This window comes from Miscanthus floridulus, chromosome 5 (genome assembly GCF_019320115.1).
Source record: "Miscanthus floridulus cultivar M001 chromosome 5, ASM1932011v1, whole genome shotgun sequence".
Taxonomy (NCBI): domain Eukaryota; kingdom Viridiplantae; phylum Streptophyta; class Magnoliopsida; order Poales; family Poaceae; genus Miscanthus; species Miscanthus floridulus.
Window position 1 is genome coordinate 20,732,193 of NC_089584.1, and position 17,958 is coordinate 20,750,150.

General features: G+C 49.3%; 5 protein-coding genes across 5 annotated transcripts; all 5 read right to left on the bottom strand.

Moving 5' to 3' along the window:
• Positions 1–486: 486 nt before the first annotated feature.
• On the bottom strand, positions 487–1,149 carry LOC136454364 (E3 ubiquitin-protein ligase SINA-like 5). Its single transcript, XM_066454811.1, has 2 exons — positions 1,033–1,149; positions 487–915 (listed from the first exon to the last, which is right to left on the bottom strand). The coding sequence occupies exons 1-2, from the start codon at positions 1,147–1,149 to the stop codon at positions 487–489; spliced, it is 546 nt and encodes a 181-aa protein (XP_066310908.1).
• A 1,205-nt stretch (positions 1,150–2,354) lies between these two features.
• LOC136454365 (putative E3 ubiquitin-protein ligase SINA-like 6) lies at positions 2,355–3,966 on the bottom strand. The gene is made up of 2 exons (XM_066454812.1): positions 3,880–3,966; positions 2,355–2,783 (listed from the first exon to the last, which is right to left on the bottom strand). Exons 1-2 carry the CDS (start codon positions 3,964–3,966, stop codon positions 2,355–2,357), a joined length of 516 nt encoding a protein of 171 aa, XP_066310909.1.
• A 253-nt stretch (positions 3,967–4,219) lies between these two features.
• Positions 4,220–5,820, bottom strand: LOC136454366 (putative E3 ubiquitin-protein ligase SINA-like 6). Its single transcript, XM_066454813.1, has 2 exons — positions 5,734–5,820; positions 4,220–4,648 (listed from the first exon to the last, which is right to left on the bottom strand). The coding sequence occupies exons 1-2, from the start codon at positions 5,818–5,820 to the stop codon at positions 4,220–4,222; spliced, it is 516 nt and encodes a 171-aa protein (XP_066310910.1).
• A 253-nt stretch (positions 5,821–6,073) lies between these two features.
• LOC136454367 (putative E3 ubiquitin-protein ligase SINA-like 6) lies at positions 6,074–6,487 on the bottom strand. Its single transcript, XM_066454814.1, has one exon. The coding sequence runs from the start codon at positions 6,485–6,487 to the stop codon at positions 6,074–6,076; it is 414 nt and encodes a 137-aa protein (XP_066310911.1).
• Positions 6,488–7,131: 644 nt separating this feature from the next.
• On the bottom strand, positions 7,132–10,050 carry LOC136454368 (indole-2-monooxygenase-like). Its single transcript, XM_066454815.1, has 4 exons — positions 9,849–10,050; positions 8,772–9,226; positions 8,013–8,447; positions 7,132–7,889 (listed from the first exon to the last, which is right to left on the bottom strand). The coding sequence occupies exons 1-4, from the start codon at positions 10,048–10,050 to the stop codon at positions 7,263–7,265; spliced, it is 1,719 nt and encodes a 572-aa protein (XP_066310912.1). The 3' UTR covers positions 7,132–7,262.
• Between the last annotated feature and the right edge of the window lie 7,908 nt (positions 10,051–17,958).

Here is a 17,958-nt window from a genome sequence, read left to right on the forward strand (position 1 = left end):
TAGATCATGGCTTCGGCGATACAAAGCATCTCAACCTCAACGCCAACCCACTAAATGATCAAAATATCCAAATGTAACACCAAGAGTCCAAGACGGAGATCCCACAAAAGTCTACTGATGAGTAATCAAGAATTACCACGGTCATCCTCGTCACTCATTGCCATATCCTCATCGCTCTCAACGTAGTTATTATCGTCCAGGTCGTCTTCTTCATCAACAGCATCAATACACATGCGATGTTGACCGTGAGCACTATGCCAGCGTCGTCCGGTCCGTCCGATACCTTGTTGGGCACAAAAACACAGATGGGGCGCCGAGAACCATAGGACCTCAGGGGCCGTAGCTCTCATGTCGAAGTGCCGCGATTGCGCGTAGAGCACGATCAAGAAAGACACCGAGCACTGGAATCCGGTGGCGGTGGGTTTAAGGTGCTCAACGGAGACGAGGGAGACGGCAAACCCAGGTGTCTCCGCCGCCGCTTGCACTCTAGCTCACGAGGAAAAGCTGCCCGTCGTTCTTGCAGCGGAGAACATGCGTGCCCGGTTCGACGATGCGAAGATCAAAGGGCACCCAGTACTGGAACGTCGTCGACGGCCACTTGTGAAGGCCGGCGACGGCGGTGAGGTGGTCCAGGAGCTCCCCCCTCTTCCCGGCTAAGTCGCAGCCAGGCTCCGGGCACTCGCACGGTGCGTGCGGACACATCAACCGGTGCTTGACATGATAGTAGTAGGCGGTGTTCTCGGTGCACCCGTTCTCGGCGTAGTGGCAGTCAACGAGGATGGATTCGACGGCGTGCTCCACGCTGAGGCTTCGCGCGAGGTTGCCAGCGGTACATCGGACAGAGTAGCCGAACGTGCACTTCTCTTCCGGCAGATCGCCGCGGCAGGGCGAGCAGATCATGTGCCCCTCGGGACACTAGAAGGAAACACGATGCAAAGACTTGCGTCAGAACACATGCATTTTTATTCCAGAACACCAAGCCATTGCCAAGTTGATCCATCAACAAAACGTTCTTTTGTCAAATGAATTAACCTGGAATATCGGAGGCCTGAGGGGCTCATTGCATTCGCCGCAACAGAATGCCGCCTCCTCTATGCTGCACTTGATCCTCTTGGCGCTGCTCTCTCCTTGTTCCTGAACATCTCCCATATACCCTTGCTGCTGCTGCTGCCGTCGTTCTTCTCCATCTCGACGAACCAAAAAAGGAGAGAGAGAGAGAAAAAAAAAAACAATCCACCCCACTACTACTAGCAATAATAATAGGCTATTATCTCGCCACTGGTTCCAGTCTTCCAGATATATACTTTTATAAGTAACTGAGATGTGCATGCGCGCGGTAGATGGAAAGGTTACATCAAATTAAGTGCATGCATGCATGATTACTTGGCTAATTACTGCTCGTCAAACTGAAAGAATATGAGAAGGCGTTGAGTATCAATCAATTTATAGGCTCTCGTTCTCGTGTAAGGCAATGCACAAGACGTGCAAGGCATGACATGATACAGCAGATCGATCTCAATTTGGACTAACCAAACCAAGGACTCAGGAGATCATGATACAGCTGCTCGAAAAGGATCTTGTCGGGCACCACGTGCAGTGTCTCACTAAGAGCGAGTATAATAGCAGGCTGTAAGCTGACTAAATGCTAAGGTGGAGGAGAGAGGGGAGGAGAGAGATGAGAAGCGGGCTGTAAGCTTACAGCCGGCTTGGGCATAAGAACCAAGAAAGTCTGTGAGAAAGACAAGTGGGTCATGTATTAACTGTAAAGAGCTAACTACTATATGAGTGGGCTAAGAGAAGACTAAAAGAAACCTTACAGCCAGCAAACCGGTTGTATTATTAGCCTTGCTCTAAGAGGGTGCAGGAGGGGGAGGAGTACTTGGACATGCCTAAGCTATGATTGGGTGGGGAAGGAGTTTTGGAGGGGTCTGGCTAGAGGAGGAGATTGGAGTGTTGATATTTTATACCTAGGGTTTATTTCATTAGTTGAGCTATATTGGTGGGTTGAATTTACCTCGTCACTCATTGCCATATCCTCATCGCTCTCAACGTAGCTATTATGGTCCAGGTCGTCTTCTTCATCAACAGCATCAATACACATGCGATGTTGACCGTGAGCACTATGCCAGCGTCGTCCGGTCCGTCCGATACCTTGTTGGGCACAAAAACACAGATGGGGCGCCGAGAACCATAGGACCTCAGGGGCCGTAGCTCCCATGTCGAAGTGCCGCGATAGCGCGTAGAGCACGATCGAGAAAGACACCGAGCCCTGGAATCCGGTGGCGGTGGGCTTAAGGTGCTCAACGGAGACGAGGGAGACGGCAAACCCAGGTGTCTCCGCCGCCGCTTGCACTCTAGCTCACGAGGAAAAGCTGCCCGTCGTTCTTGCAGCGGAGAACATGCGTGCCCGGTTCGACGATGCGAAGATCAAAGGGCACCCAGTACTGGAACGTCGTCGACGGCCACTTGTGATGGCCGGCGACGGCGGTGAGGTGGTCCAGGAGCTCCCCCCTCTTCCCGGCTAAGTCGCAGCCAGGCTCCGGGCACTCGCACGGTGCGTGCGGACACATCAACCGGTGCTTGACATGATAGTAGTAGGCGGTGTTCTCGGTGCACCCATTCTCGGCGTAGTGGCAGTCAACGAGGATGGATTCGACGGCGTGCTCCACGCTGAGGCTTCGCGCGAGGTTGCCAGCGGTACATCGGACAGAGTAGCCGAACGTGCACTTCTCTTCCGGCAGATCGCCGCGGCAGGGCGAGCAGATCATGTGCCCCTCGGGACACTAGAAGGAAACACGATGCAAAGACTTGCGTCAGAACACATGCATTTTTATTCCAGAACACCAAGCCATTGCCAAGTTGATCCATCAACAAAACGTTCTTTTGTCAAATGAATTAACCTGGAATATCGGAGGCCTGAGGGGCTCATTGCATTCGCCGCAACAGAATGCCGCCTCCTCTATGCTGCACTTGATCCTCTTGGCGCTGCTCTCTCCTTGTTCCTGAACATCTCCCATATACCCTTGCTGCTGCTGCTGCCGTCGTTCTTCTCCATCTCGACGAACCAAAAAAGGAGAGAGAGAGAGAAAAAAAAAAACAATCCACCCCACTACTACTAGCAATAATAATAGGCTATTATCTCGCCACTGGTTCCAGTCTTCCAGATATATACTTTTATAAGTAACTGAGATGTGCATGCGCGCGGTAGATGGAAAGGTTACATCAAATTAAGTGCATGCATGCATGATTACTTGGCTAATTACTGCTCGTCAAACTGAAAGAATATGAGAAGGCGTTGAGTATCAATCAATTTATAGGCTCTCGTTCTCGTGTAAGGCAATGCACAAGACGTGCAAGGCATGACATGATACAGCAGATCGATCTCAATTTGGACTAACCAAACCAAGGACTCAGGAGATCATGATACAGCTGCTCGAAAAGGATCTTGTCGGGCACCACGTGCAGTGTCTCACTAAGAGCGAGTATAGCAGGCTGTAAGCTGACTAAATGCTGAGGTGGAGGAGAGAGGGGAGGAGAGAGATGAGAAGCGGGCTGTAAGCTTACAGCCGGCTTGGGCATAAGAACCAAGAAAGTCTGTGAGAAAGACAAGTGGGTCATGTATTAACTGTAAAGAGCTAACTACTATATGAGTGGGCTAAGAGAAGACTAAAAGAAACCTTACAGCCAGCAAACCGGTTGTATTATTAGCCTTGCTCTAAGAGGGTGCAGGAGGGGGAGGAGTACTTGGACATGCCTAAGCTATGATTGGGTGGGGAAGGAGTTTTGGAGGGGTCTGGCTAGAGGAGGAGATTGGAGTGTTGATATTTTATACCTAGGGTTTATTTCATTAGTTGAGCTATATTGGTGGGTTGAATTTACCTCGTCACTCATTGCCATATCCTCATCGCTCTCAACGTAGCTATTATGGTCCAGGTCGTCTTCTTCATCAACAGCATCAATACACATGCGATGTTGACCGTGAGCACTATGCCAGCGTCGTCCGGTCCGTCCGATACCTTGTTGGGCACAAAAACACAGATGGGGCGCCGAGAACCATAGGACCTCAGGGGCCGTAGCTCCCATGTCGAAGTGCCGCGATAGCGCGTAGAGCACGATCGAGAAAGACACCGAGCCCTGGAATCCGGTGGCGGTGGGCTTAAGGTGCTCAACGGAGACGAGGGAGACGGCAAACCCAGGTGTCTCCGCCGCCGATTGCACTCTAGCTCACGAGGAAAAGCTGCCCGTCGTTCTTGCAGCGGAGAACATGCGTGCCCGGTTCGACGATGCGAAGATCAAAGGGCACCCAGTACTGGAACGTCGTCGACGGCCACTTGTGATGGCCGGCGACGGCGGTGAGGTGGTCCAGGAGCTCCCCCCTCTTCCCGGCTAAGTCGCAGCCAGGCTCCGGGCACTCGCACGGTGCGTGCGGACACATCAACCGGTGCTTGACATGATAGTAGTAGGCGGTGTTCTCGGTGCACCCGTTCTTGGCGTAGTGGCAGTCAACGAGGATGGATTCGACGGCGTGCTCCACGCTGAGGCTTCGCGCGAGGTTGCCAGCGGTACATCGGACAGAGTAGCCGAACGTGCACTTCTCTTCCGGCAGATCGCCGCGGCAGGGCGAGCAGATCATGTGCCCCTCGGGACACTAGAAGGAAACACGATGCAAAGACTTGCGTCAGAACACATGCATTTTTATTCCAGAACACCAAGCCATTGCCAAGTTGATCCATCAACAAAACGTTCTTTTGTCAAATGAATTAACCTGGAATATCGGAGGCCTGAGGGGCTCATTGCATTCGCCGCAACAGAATGCCGCCTCCTCTATGCTGCACTTGATCCTCTTGGCGCTGCTCTCTCCTTGTTCCTGAACATCTCCCATATACCCTTGCTGCTGCTGCTGCCGTCGTTCTTCTCCATCTCGACGAACCAAAAAAGGAGAGAGAGAGAGAAAAAAAAAACAATCCACCCCACTACTACTAGCAATAATAATAGGCTATTATCTCGCCACTGGTTCCAGTCTTCCAGATATATACTTTTATAAGTAACTGAGATGTGCATGCGCGCGGTAGATGGAAAGGTTACATCAAATTAAGTGCATGCATGCATGATTACTTGGCTAATTACTGCTCGTCAAACTGAAAGAATATGAGAAGGCGTTGAGTATCAATCAATTTATAGGCTCTCGTTCTCGTGTAAGGCAATGCACAAGACGTGCAAGGCATGACATGATACAGCAGATCGATCTCAATTTGGACTAACCAAACCAAGGACTCAGGAGATCATGATACAGCTGCTCGAAAAGGATCTTGTCGGGCACCACGTGCAGTGTCTCACTAAGAGCGAGTATAAGCTGACTAAATGCTGAGGTGGAGGAGAGAGGGGAGGAGAGAGATGAGAAGCGGGCTGTAAGCTTACAGCCGGCTTGGGCATAAGAACCAAGAAAGTCTGTGAGAAAGACAAGTGGGTCATGTATTAACTGTAAAGAGCTAACTACTATATGAGTGGGCTAAGAGAAGACTAAAAGAAACCTTACAGCCAGCAAACCGGTTGTATTATTAGCCTTGCTCTAAGAGGGTGCAGGAGGGGGAGGAGTACTTGGACATGCCTAAGCTATGATTGGGTGGGGAAGGAGTTTTGGAGGGGTCTGGCTAGAGGAGGAGATTGGAGTGTTGATATTTTATACCTAGGGTTTATTTCATTAGTTGAGCTATATTGGTGGGTTGAATTTACCTCGTCACTCATTGCCATATCCTCATCGCTCTCAACGTAGCTATTATGGTCCAGGTCGTCTTCTTCATCAACAGCATCAATACACATGCGATGTTGACCGTGAGCACTATGCCAGCGTCGTCCGGTCCGTCCGATACCTTGTTGGGCACAAAAACACAGATGGGGCGCCGAGAACCATAGGACCTCAGGGGCCGTAGCTCCCATGTCGAAGTGCCGCGATAGCGCGTAGAGCACGATCGAGAAAGACACCGAGCCCTGGAATCCGGTGGCGGTGGGCTTAAGGTGCTCAACGGAGACGAGGGAGACGGCAAACCCAGGTGTCTCCGCCGCCGATTGCACTCTAGCTCACGAGGAAAAGCTGCCCGTCGTTCTTGCAGCGGAGAACATGCGTGCCCGGTTCGACGATGCGAATATCAAAGGGCACCCAGTACTGGAACGTCGTCGACGGCCACTTGTGATGGCCGGCGACGGCGGTGAGGTGGTCCAGGAGCTCCCCCCTCTTCCCGGCGAAGTCGCAACCAGGCTCTGGGCACTCGCACGGTGCGTGCAGACACATCAACCGGTGCTTGACATGATAGTAGTAGGCGGTGTTCTCGGTGCACCCGTTCTCGGCGTAGTGGCAGTCAACGAGGATGGATTCGACGGCGTGCTCCATGCTGAGGCTTCGCGCAAGGTTGCCGGCGGTACATTGGACAGAGTAGCCGAACGTGCACTTCTCTTCCGGCAGATCGCCGCGGCAGGGCGAGCAGATCATGTGCCCCTCGGGACACTAGAAGGAAACACGATGCAAAGACTTGCGTCAGAACACATGCATTTTTATTCCAGAACACTAGGTGTACCTTTCTGTGTAACCGTAGATCTGGGTAAGGCTCCTCGCCTTAGCGTAGTTGGGCCGCAGCAACGTAGACGCAAGTTCGCCCTGGATGCCACCTCGCGGACGCCGGTGCTCGGCACGGTGGTGAGAAGCGAGGTGGCGATCCAGTGGACCGGTGGAGACCCTGCAGAGGCGACGGCGGTGTGGTGGGACATCCCGTCACTGGCAGCACACTGTAGATCGGATTAGGGTTTCTATCAGTGGGATCATGGCGGCTCAGACCAACCTCGTCACTCGAGCCGTGATCCCCACCTATCTTTATATGTGCTGTGCGACAGGGTCCACCAACTTATTAGGGTTGGGCATCCCCGATCAGGACGCAGAGGCAAGGGCTCAATAGATCGTTGGGCCTATTGGTGGAGATCAACTAACAAAACGTTCTTTTGTCAAATGAATTAACCTGGAATATCGGAGGCCTGAGGGGCTCATTGCATTCGCCGCAACAGAATGTAGCCAATCCAAATAATTGCGTACATTATGAGCCACAATTTTATTTTTTTGAGGAAGTGCACAATGAATTTTCATGAACAAACGATGCTTTATTTATTCAGCAAACACTTCTGATTAACAAGTCCAATACTCACATATGAGCTACTGCTGTCATGATAGGCATTACGCGCTATCTTCTAGGCACACAAGAATACCAAATACTTAACTAGTTCTGAGGCAATACAGGTACAAGGAGAAGCTTCTCTGTTCGGTGCACTGTGACCCCAAATGATTCTGTCATATCAATGCCACTTTTCTTCAATTCTGGTGGTAGCTCCCAGTTGAAGTGGTACACCAGGTTTGCTAGCATGATCTCTATAGCAGAAATCGCAAAGCTTATTCCTGGGCAAATCCTTCGCCCAGCCCCAAATGGCAAGTAGAGGAAATCGTGTCCCCTATAGTCCATGGTCATGGCACTGCCACCTTCCAAGAACCGCTCAGGCATGAACCTCTCAGCACTCTCCCAGTAGGTTGGATCCCTAGCAAGAGCCCAAGCATTCACGATGACACGCGTTCCAGACGGTATTGTGTAGCCCTCTATGTTACATTCGGCCATGGAGAGGTGCGGCACAAGGAGAGGAGCTGGTCCATGGAGTCGGAGTGTCTCTTTGATGACCGCCTTTAGGTAGGACATGCCATTCAGATCGTCTTCAGTAACAATTTCTTTCCCCTTCGGTATAGTCATCCTCAGCTCGTTTTGGAGCTTGGTCATGACGTTGGGGTTCTGCATGAGCTTAATCATAGCATATTCCAACACTATGAATGATGTATCAATGCCAGCTTGGAACATGACCTACATATAAGTGGATACATAAGTACATAACAATCAGTAGTGGACCTTATTTAGAACACTAGCTAGCATTATTGTGCTTGCTAAAAAAAATGGCTATGTGCGCAATTTATTTAAATGCCATACCACCAGTTGTGCCTTAATATGGTCCCTCGTGAGCTTGTACTCTTGCTGGACAGAGAGCAACAAATCAATGAAGTCACTTTCCTTGTCGACATGCTGTGACTCCGACCTTGCTGCATTTGCATGGTCATCAATGAGCTTATCAAGAAGCTCGTTCCATCCCTTGTTCACCTTCTGAGCCTTAGCGCATACCATCCTCTTGACCATGTCCAGCTTCACCAAGACGGGGAAGTAGTCCTCGAGGTTGAAGCCACCTATGAGCGACGAGTTCGCCTCAGCCAGCTCTCGGAAGAGCTTGTTACGGCCTTCCTCCCTGAAATACTCGCCTGACACAGCGTGACACACTATGTCGTTGGCGAAGGAGCTGAGAAGGTCGCTCAATTCGACAGCCGTGCCGGAGATCGCCGCCTCGCGAATCTTGGCCATCACCAACTTCACCTGCCAATTGAGCGGTTGACCGGAGTTTAGTAGAGTGAGGTGACAATTTATATAGAACAAAGTGATTGATTTACTATTGTGTTTTAATCAGCACATCAAATACAGAACAAGTCACATAGTATTGTGATTTTCATGTACGCGTGCAGTTGCAGTATGCCAGTACAGTGAATCAACAGTTGCAGTTTCAGTTGATGATGACAGAGATAAGAGATTGAAGAACCTGTTTGAATCAACAGTTGATGATGACAGAGATATATATAGAATTTTTTTTGGCTGTTTACTAATAACAGATTGTTATCTAGGGATTATATATTACTACAGTACCTCTCGCTCACGAGCCTGACGGTAGGCCCGAACCTTCTTGTTGGTGAGGAGGTGCGTTGTGGAGATCTTCTTGACTTGGCGCCAGTGCTCGCCGTAGGGCGCGAAGGCGACATCGGTGGAGCCGTAGAAGAGGATGTCAGCCACGGGGGAGTAGGCCCGGGACGCGAACACCTGGTCGTGCGTGCGCAGGACGGCCTGCGCGGCGCGCGGGGAGGAGACGACGAGCGTGGGGACGGCGCCGAGGCGGAGGAGCATGAGGCCGTCGCGGCTATGATCGGCGGCGAGGTCGCGGAGGGAGACGTGCGGGAGGGGCCCTACGAGGTGTAGGTGACCAATGACGGGGAGCTTGCGCGGAGGCGCTGGGAGCCTTCTCAGCAGCTCTTCTTCCCTTGCTCTGGCTAAGGATGGCAACGGGTATATACCCGTCGGGTATCGTCGGAACGTTTTCTTCCCCGCTACGGAGAATTTATCCCGTACCCATCCCCATTAACTGTTTCGGGTATAGATTATTGCCCATCCCCGTACCCGTCGGGTATCGGTCGGGTAACAGATACCCGACGGGTACTGCATACCCAATAAACAAGGACACTTGGGGTCGCAGCTTTGCAATCGGAGACGTTTCTTCTTCACCCGGGTATAAGTGTCGGAGTCTCGGAGATGCCGAGGAGAAGGAGCGAGGTTGCGAGGAGGACGAGCAAAGGTGGCAGAGAGACCGAACTGAGGAAGCGAGGGGCACGAGCGCTCGTGAGACAGGCGTGCTTGTGCTGCTGGCGGAGATGGTGAGGAAAAATTGAACGAGGGTTCCTAGAACACACAAATTATATATATGACTGTTCAGATTTGGACCAAAATATCTATGTTGAGCTTCTTTGGGCCTAATACTCGCATGACAGCTCAAATAGTCGGGTTCCCCAACGGGTAACGGGTACGGGTAAACAGGGAACGTTCCCGTACCCGCTATGCCCGTCGGGTATGGATTCTTGCCCATTTAGATGCCCGCGGGTAAAGATATGATCCCATCCCCGTCCCCTAATGGATCAAATACCCGTCGGGTATCGGGTATCGGGTCCCCGTTGCCATCCTTGGCTCTGGCCGTGACGACCCCTGCCGACGACGTCGCACAGCGGCGCCGGCGCATGAGTAGGAGGAGAATTACAGGGCAAGCCAGCAGAAGAGAGTAGTAGCAGATCAGTGCTGCTTGTGGAGGTGATTCGCGCAGCTGTTCATGGAGGCCATGCTGTTGTTGCACCTGCACTTCTTCCTGCAGCACTTCAGCCATGGCTCTGCAACACTTTGGCTGGAATAGCTAGCTTGCTGTTTGGCGGTTTTTACTGAACCGTGGCGTGTGGCTTTTCCAATGCGACCCAGCTGTTATATAGCTCTAGTGTTCCAAGATCCGAATTTTTTATTTTTCAGCTTTTTTTAATATTCACTGATAATTTTTGTTTATGGACCTGACCTCAGCGGCAAGGCCAGCGATACCTAACGCCGACGTGAATAAGATCTCGAGGCTGTAGATCTTGGCGTCGTGCTCGAGGTCGTAGATCTCGGAGCCTAGCTGCTACCTGTGAAATAAAAAATTCAGCCACTGCGGCCCCAACCTGTAAACCCCGGCGAGCGATGCGGCGGCTGCCGAAATCCCTCCTCTTCGCCTGCCTCTCCAGGCCCCTCCGCTACCGTCCCCTGCTCCCGCTCCCGCCGCTTCACCCTTCGCCTCCCCAGCCCCGCGCCCGGGTCCCCGCCTCCTCCCCTTCTCCACTCAAACCATAGCCCCGGGCCCTCCTCCTCCCCCCGCGCCAGATGCGGCGTCGACGGCCGAGCCCGCGGCCTCGCGCTTCTGGAGGCTGCGGAGCTGCACGAGTCCAAGGGAGACCACCAGGAGGACCTCGGCCTCGCCCTCAAGGCGCTCGCGCCACTGCAGGCGTCCCACGGCGGGTGGTCGCTCCCCGTCGCGCGCGCGCTCCGCCTCGCCGGAGCCGCGGCCGCCCGCGCCGGTAGCCTCAGCGACGTGCTCGAGTCGCTCGGTGCCGCCGCGGAGATCGTCGACTACCTGGCACCCGCGCGGTGCGAGGGGGTGCCTAAGGAGGTGGCGGCTGTCGGCAAGGATGGGGTGGCTCCTCCTGCATAGTACTCAAAAAGCTGATGAGTCTGTTCCTTATCTGGAGAGAGCGGTTGATAAGTTGAAGAGTTGCTTTGGACCACGGCACTTTGGGTTAGGTTTTGCTTATAGGAATCTGGGGCAGGCCTATCTTGAAATGGACCAACATCAGTCAGCTGTGAAGTCCATTGAGTCATTACCCAATTTTTGTGGCCTACATGACCTTATATTTGCTGCTTATCTGTTCAAAAAACTCGACTGCTGCTTGCCTGCTTATCTGTTAGAATAGATTGATTGAATAGTTTAAAATTGGTATAAGCAATACTGCAATAGGATGTTGATTAACTGATTAGATATGTTGATTAACTGATTAGATACAATCCTTTGTTATTTATGTACATGTGAGGATGGATTTTAACCCAATGAAAAATCTAATGTTCTAAGAAATGACCTACTGACGCAGAAACTAATGTCATTGCGATGCTGTAAATAATACCTGTTGTTTTTATGCAAGAAAAAATGCAGTGCCTACCAGGTAATGGTGAACCTACACGCCTTCATCGACGTTGTTCCGATACTAGCGATGTTCTGTGGCAATGAATTCCCCTGTTTTAGCGCATGAATGAATATAATAGAGCCTGGATGGAGCACCTGTGATCCTTACTTCTTTGCCTATATTTTTGTAATTATAATCACTTTTGTTTTGCTGTAAACACATTTTAGCATAGTGACTCTCGGTGGCTTTACACTTGATAATGTCAATATATACAACTGAATGCAACATTTGTTTTGTGGGAATGTGTAGCATGGTGCCTTGTAGAGTAACTGTTTTTACACCACAGATACCGTTTTGGCCATTTTTACATTTAACGCTACTAGAAATACTTAAAACAATCTAGAAATTGGCAAATATTTTGTTGATTTGACTTTGTTGGCCTGCGCTCTCGTATAAAGACAAATGTGTGAGCAATTAGAGTTTTGACCGACTTATGATCGACTTATGACAAAGTAGTACACAAAGAAAAGTGCTGATTCGATGAAGTCTGGTCGCCTGTGAAGCAAGTTTACGTGCCTAAGAAGAAGTTCCCAACACTACTACAACTATATTGCTCATATTAACGCTACGGCAATATCTAGGGTAACACATATTAAACATTTATTCATCAAACTTGGTAAACAACCTATTATTACGAATTTGAAAAATATGGTAAATCTAAATCAATATATTATACGTGATCAATGGTTATTACAGATTGTCAGCCTTTTGCTTCAGCCATGTTCTAGTCACGTCTAGCAGGCCATTAATCTAACCAATTTCATCACAACCATCTTCTGGTTACGGCTGGTGTCGACAGAATATCGTCGGCAGTCCACCGAGGGGTATCCCGCGATGGTAGATTTATCGGTGGGGGTGCGCGTGATCAGGAACCAGATGGTGACACAAGGCGCAGAGACAGCGATTTAGACAGGTTCGAGCCGTCTGATCGACGTAATACCCTACGTCCTGTGTCTTTGGTGTATTGTATTGATCTGTAGTAGATAGATCGTGTCCACTAGGGGACCCCTGTCTCTCCTTATATAGTCTGGAGAGGCAGGGTTACAAGTAAAGTATCCTATTTGATACTATACAATGTCTTACGGTGCACGCCGAGCAGCGCCGTGCACGCCTTGATCTTGTGGGCGGGGCCATCTCTGATGGTGCGGCCCATGTCTTGTCTTGTGGATACCGGGGGCCATACCCCCACAGCTAGTCCCTGAGCCTGACAATAGGTGACGTAGTCGCGTGGTGCTAGGGTCAGAAAGTAGAAGACCAGCCGAGCAGGCAGCCAGTCCCCGGGCGTAGCCTCGAGATGAGAACAAGCACATTCACCGCAAGGTAAAGTGTGCTCACTTAGTCCCCGAGCCTGCTGGAAGATGAAGAATGAATCTTGTAGCAGGGTCAAAGAAAAAGAAGTCTAAAAGCTTGCCGACGTCGTCTGACATGCACGTATCAAGACCCTAGACGTGCTGCCCAAGATCAGCACCCTGATCCGAACAGCATGGAGTAGCTTGATAGCACACCGACGAGACGTAGCAAGATTCGAGCAGCAAGGGAGTCCCTGGCGTCGCTGGCGATGTCCGAGCACTGAAGAGCGAGGAGTCCCCGGCGTCACTGGCGATGTCCGAGCACCGAGGAGCGAGGAGTCCCCGGCGTCGCCGACGATGACTGAGCACTGAGGAGTCCTCAACATAGGCGGCGATGTCCGAGCATCGAGGAGTCCCCGGCGAAGCTGGCGATGCCCGAGCACCGAGGATCGAGGAGTCCCCGACATCACTGGCGATGACCGAGCACCGAGGAGCGAGGAGTCCTCGGCGTCGTTGGCGATGACCGAGCACCGAGGAGCGAGGAGTCTCCGACATCGCTGGCGATGACCGAGCACCGAGGAGCGAGGAGTCTCCGGCATTGCTGGCGATGATCGAGCACCGAGGAGCGAGGAGTCCCCGGCGTAGGCGACGATGTCCGAGCACCGAGGAGTCCCCGGCGTCGCTGGCGATGACCGAGAGCTGAGGAGCGGGGAGTCCTCAGCGTCACTGATGATGACCGAGCACCGAGGAGCGAGGAGTCCCTGGCGTCACTAGCGATGACCAAGCACCGAGAAGCGAGGAGTCCCCGGCGTAGGCGGCGATGTCCGAGCACCGTGGAGCGAGGAGTCCCCGGCGTCGCTGGTGATGACCAAGCACCGAGGAGTGAGGAGTTCCCGACATCGCTGGTGATGTCCGAGCACCGAGAAGCGAGGAGTCTCCGGCATCGCTAGCGATGACCGAGCACCGAGGAGCGAGGAGTCCCCAGCATCGCTGACGATGTCCGAGCACCGATGTAGCTGACGACGTCCGTGCGGTGAAGTGTGCCCACTTAGTCCTCGAGCACAAAGTATCCGTGCGTCGAGGAGTAATCGGCGTAGCTGGTGATGAAGCACGAGCGACGAATAGTCTGGTCAACTGGTCGGCGGTGTAGTGAGCATTGAGTAGAAGCGACCGACGAACAGTTCGATCAACTGGTCGGCGACGGAGTCCATGAACCAAGCGGTCCGACCAGTTGATCGGTGGAGAAGTCCGAGCACTAGGTGGTCTGATCACCTGGACGATGATCCTGCAATACAAACACGTAGAACGGGTAGTACATGATGTAAACATAAATGAACTCTAGAGAAAAATCAGCAATGGTGATGAAACAACATATGTAGTGGCGATCAGTTGGCATGAAGATATATTTATATTTTATATAAACCGCCTGAATAGTTAGTGTGTAGCTGAGTCTCCAGCCCTAGCTAACCCATTAACCATAACGCGGAGCGTGGAGCTCGTGCACGTGTAGGAGGAACAAGCGCCGCTAAGGAGCCGCTGCTGACCACCCATAACGCAGAGGGCAGACGCTCGTGCACGTGTCGGGAGGATCCGGAGATAGGGCCGTCTCTAGAGGCGTCCGAGCATCAACAGGACTGTTCGAGGGTTCGAAAAATCGTTTGGAGAGCAAATATGGAGAAAACAACTCGGAGAAACATTATGGCGATATACGGAGATTGGAGAATATTTAGAAGAATATTAAAGCGTGACTTAGCTTTAGACGGAGCGTCTGGTCGGCCGAGTATGGCATTATCTGGTCGACGTTGACGATGAGCACCTGGCGGGCGGTGAGTTATTGGTGAAGACGACCTCGGATGTGGTTTCAAGATCGGATCTACTATCACGGAGGCTGATGTAGCCAGCGATGAATCATCGTCATGGACCGACATGGATCTCCATGAGATTGACGACGAGAACGCGTTGTTGATTTGAGGTCCATCACGGCTTGCAGGTCCCTCAAAAAAGCATCAAAGTCCCTACAAATATCATGAAAGCTAGCAGCCCATTGATCTAACCAATTTCATGAGCAATCACTGGTCACGGCTCATATAAGATGGGGGACAAACTGGTTGCCAGCTTCAGGTTTCATGGAATGCATGTTACAACAGAGAAGAAACCACAAAGGAGGTTGACATATTTCATTGTAGAATCTGTTTTCTTTTCTCCAAGTCCAGCACCACGGCATCCACCGCCAACCTACATCCTCTCAAAGTGCCATGTTGGTAGCATTCCCTTTCATAAATTCAAAAATTGAATTTAGCACAATACAAGAATGGAAGTACTATCATAAAAACTGAATTCGCAGTATTTGGATTTTTTTTAAAGGCATGCAAACAATCATGAAGGAACCAAATCGCAAACAAAAAAATCATGAAGGAACTTAAGTACAAGAATGGAAGTACTATCATAAAAACTGAATCCACAGTGTCATGATTTTTTTTGAAAGGCATGCAAACAATTATGAAGGAACCTTACTGCAAAAAAACATGAAGGGACCTAAACCAGCAGACAAAGGAAATTAGCTAAACATGCAATCATTTAACCCGAGAGAGTACCTTAACAGAAGGCAACAACTCGTTGTTTGTACCCTCTCAGGAACAAGTCTAAGCATCTCACAGCCTCTCATAGTCCTCTTTGACATTAAAATCACTATGACTACGACCGCTCTCTCACCAAGTCATTTGAGGCGGCGCAGAAAAAGACTAGACCAGGGAAAGGTGTTGCACAACTCGAACAACAATCGCAACAATCAGTCCCCCCTCTTATCGTTCGTAATGAATATGGTTCGAACTTAGACTTAGACGTCGATTTTGAGGAGCTAGCTCGGTTTTACGAGGAAACTGGTTTGGACCTTGCCCAAGTGCTCGCTGAAGGACCATCTGCTCTGAAAGTGGATCCTTGGAAGAAATTTGAACATGGAAAGAGTCTATGCAACCCTGAGGCCTTAGGTGATCTAGGTACGCAAATGTACCTGCTAAACAAGTGGTACATGGCGGCGTATGAACGGGGAGAGGCCTTTGTTCCTGTCAGAGTTAGAAACCAACATTACTTCCGTGGCGATGACATTATATATGTCGAGTTTGTAGAATTACACCAACTATGCCACCTGGACTCTCTCGACAAAAGTCTCATTAGCTGCTATTGTTTGTAAGTGTGATTATTTTCTACTATTAAAGTGTATATATATAAAGCTACATGTATATATAAATTATATATCCTCACACTATATTTTTATATATGCAGATATGAGATGACAGAACTCAGAAAGAGAAAGGATAATGATATTGGTTTCATTGATCCAAATGTCGTATTCAAACACCCTAACCCCCGCCTCAATGGAAAGCTGAACTCAAGAAAAATCTCATGAGGTTCTTAGTGAACCAACAAAACAAGAACATACTCTTCCCCTACAACTTCAAGTGAGTGTTAAATAATTAATGTCAATCATATGGATATTTGTTCAATTATTTGCTTACTAACTAAGCTATCTCCCACATATATATATGTTGACTCTAGTTAATGTCGATCATATTTGTATATAAAAACATATGCAGCAATCACTAGATATTGATGGTCTTCGATATGGCCAATAGTCGCTTGAGCATCTTAGACTCGTTAAGAAAAGAGCAAACAGAGTACCAAGACATGATAGATATTATCCAAGGGTAATTTGATCTCTCTAGCAACTATATATACCCCGATCTCTTAACTGTAACAATTATTAAAGGCCAAATTAATTTTTTGTTTTATTGGGTGCAGTGTTTGGAAAAGTTTCAATTGAGGAACACCACATGAAACATTGCAAAGCGCCACTGGATGTAATCGCACACAAAGTAAGTACCTATATATATTATATATATAATTCAATTAACACCATGCATGCTTTCATTCACTGGATCTTTTTTCTCGTAAAAGTGGGTTCTGAGGCGAAGAAACAGGGGAACAACTACTGCGGATACTATGTTTGCGAGTTCATCATGGCGTACGTAAAAAGAACTCCTGAAGAGATCCTCAAAGTACGTTATATAAATATATTCATAATATTCACAATTTCTTTTGTTGCTCATATATATAAGTAATCACGTGACCAACACCACACATATATATATATTAATACTTTTCCTTTAACTTTATTGAAGACTCTATGGTTGAAGGAAAAAGTCATACGACGTGACCAACTGAAAGCAATTCAGAGGACCATAGCAGGATTTCTTAATGACCAGGTCCTCAACCCCGTCGGCGAGTTCTATAATGACGTCAACGAAAACATGGAAGCCAAACTAGATGAGTGAATTTGTTATCCCAAGGATATGATAGAATATACAATGCAGCTTTATTTGTAATATATATATATTATATATATATATATATATATCATATACTATATATATATCATATTATATGTACATAAAATAACGTACAATATATGTATATGCATGTAATATATACGTTAGTTTCATACTTTAGTTTGTATAAAATGTTCGAACATTATAAACGTGTAGAATACATATATTACTACCCAGCGTAGAATGCGTATTCAAAAACCAAAACGAATCATCAATTAAAAATAGAAACAAAAAGAAAAAAAGGAAACCTTTAGTCTCGGTTGGTAATACCAACCGGACTAAAGGGCCGCCCCACGTGGCCAGGCCGGCAGGCCTCTTTAGTCCTGGTTGGTCTTACCAACCGGGACTAAAGGATGGGCCCTTTAGTCCCGGATTCGTGCTTCCGGTTGAGAAACCGGGACTGAAAGTGTTTCCCAACCGGGAGTAAAGCCCGTTTCTCTACTAGTGTTTTCTTTCTGGACGGTGATATCAAGGCCGAGATGATGTCGCCGCCATATTATAATTTTCTCTGATCTCATATCCATTTTGTTGTGGTTAGATCTGGCCACGATGAAGGACTAGGGAGAATAAGTTGCAGATGAGTCTTCCTGATTCTTCGGTGGCAGAAAGAAGAAAGAAGACACAAGAAAGAAGAAGCTTCTCAACTCCGTCTGCAGGAATGTTGGTCGTCGTTCGTTGGGCATATGTTCTCAGGCCTTTTGCCGAGTGTTTGCCTATGCGGTCATCCATACGAAACGTCATACAAGTTTGGATTTCAGATTTGGAGCTATTCACAGCGTGGGTATAATTTTTAGATAAAAATCAGTTTTGGATATTGTAGTGTATTCTAAAGTGCTTGTAACATGATGATGTTTATTTA

What these genes read in the sequence shown, in the direction of transcription:
- LOC136454368 (XM_066454815.1), bottom strand. Translation starts at nt 10,050, where the DNA reads ATGGCTGAAGTGCTGCAGGAAGAAGTGCAGGTGCAACAACAGCATGGC. An exon ending in CACGGCCAGAGCCAAGGATG is followed by an intron (nt 9,227 to 9,848) that starts GCAACGGGGACC and finishes AATTCTCCGTAG; the next exon opens with CGGGGAAGAAAACGTTCCGA. An exon ending in ATATTAAGGCACAACTGGTG is followed by an intron (nt 7,890 to 8,012) that starts GTATGGCATTTA and finishes ACTTATATGTAG; the next exon opens with GTCATGTTCCAAGCTGGCAT.
- LOC136454364 (XM_066454811.1), bottom strand. Translation starts at nt 1,149, where the DNA reads ATGGGAGATGTTCAGGAACAAGGAGAGAGCAGCGCCAAGAGGATCAAG. An exon ending in TCAGGCCTCCGATATTCCAG is followed by an intron (nt 916 to 1,032) that starts GTTAATTCATTT and finishes GTTTCCTTCTAG; the next exon opens with TGTCCCGAGGGGCACATGAT.
- LOC136454365 (XM_066454812.1), bottom strand. Translation starts at nt 3,966, where the DNA reads ATGTGTATTGATGCTGTTGATGAAGAAGACGACCTGGACCATAATAGC. An exon ending in ATATGGCAATGAGTGACGAG is followed by an intron (nt 2,784 to 3,879) that starts GTAAATTCAACC and finishes GTTTCCTTCTAG; the next exon opens with TGTCCCGAGGGGCACATGAT.
- LOC136454366 (XM_066454813.1), bottom strand. Translation starts at nt 5,820, where the DNA reads ATGTGTATTGATGCTGTTGATGAAGAAGACGACCTGGACCATAATAGC. An exon ending in ATATGGCAATGAGTGACGAG is followed by an intron (nt 4,649 to 5,733) that starts GTAAATTCAACC and finishes GTTTCCTTCTAG; the next exon opens with TGTCCCGAGGGGCACATGAT.
- LOC136454367 (XM_066454814.1), bottom strand. Translation starts at nt 6,487, where the DNA reads ATGATCTGCTCGCCCTGCCGCGGCGATCTGCCGGAAGAGAAGTGCACG.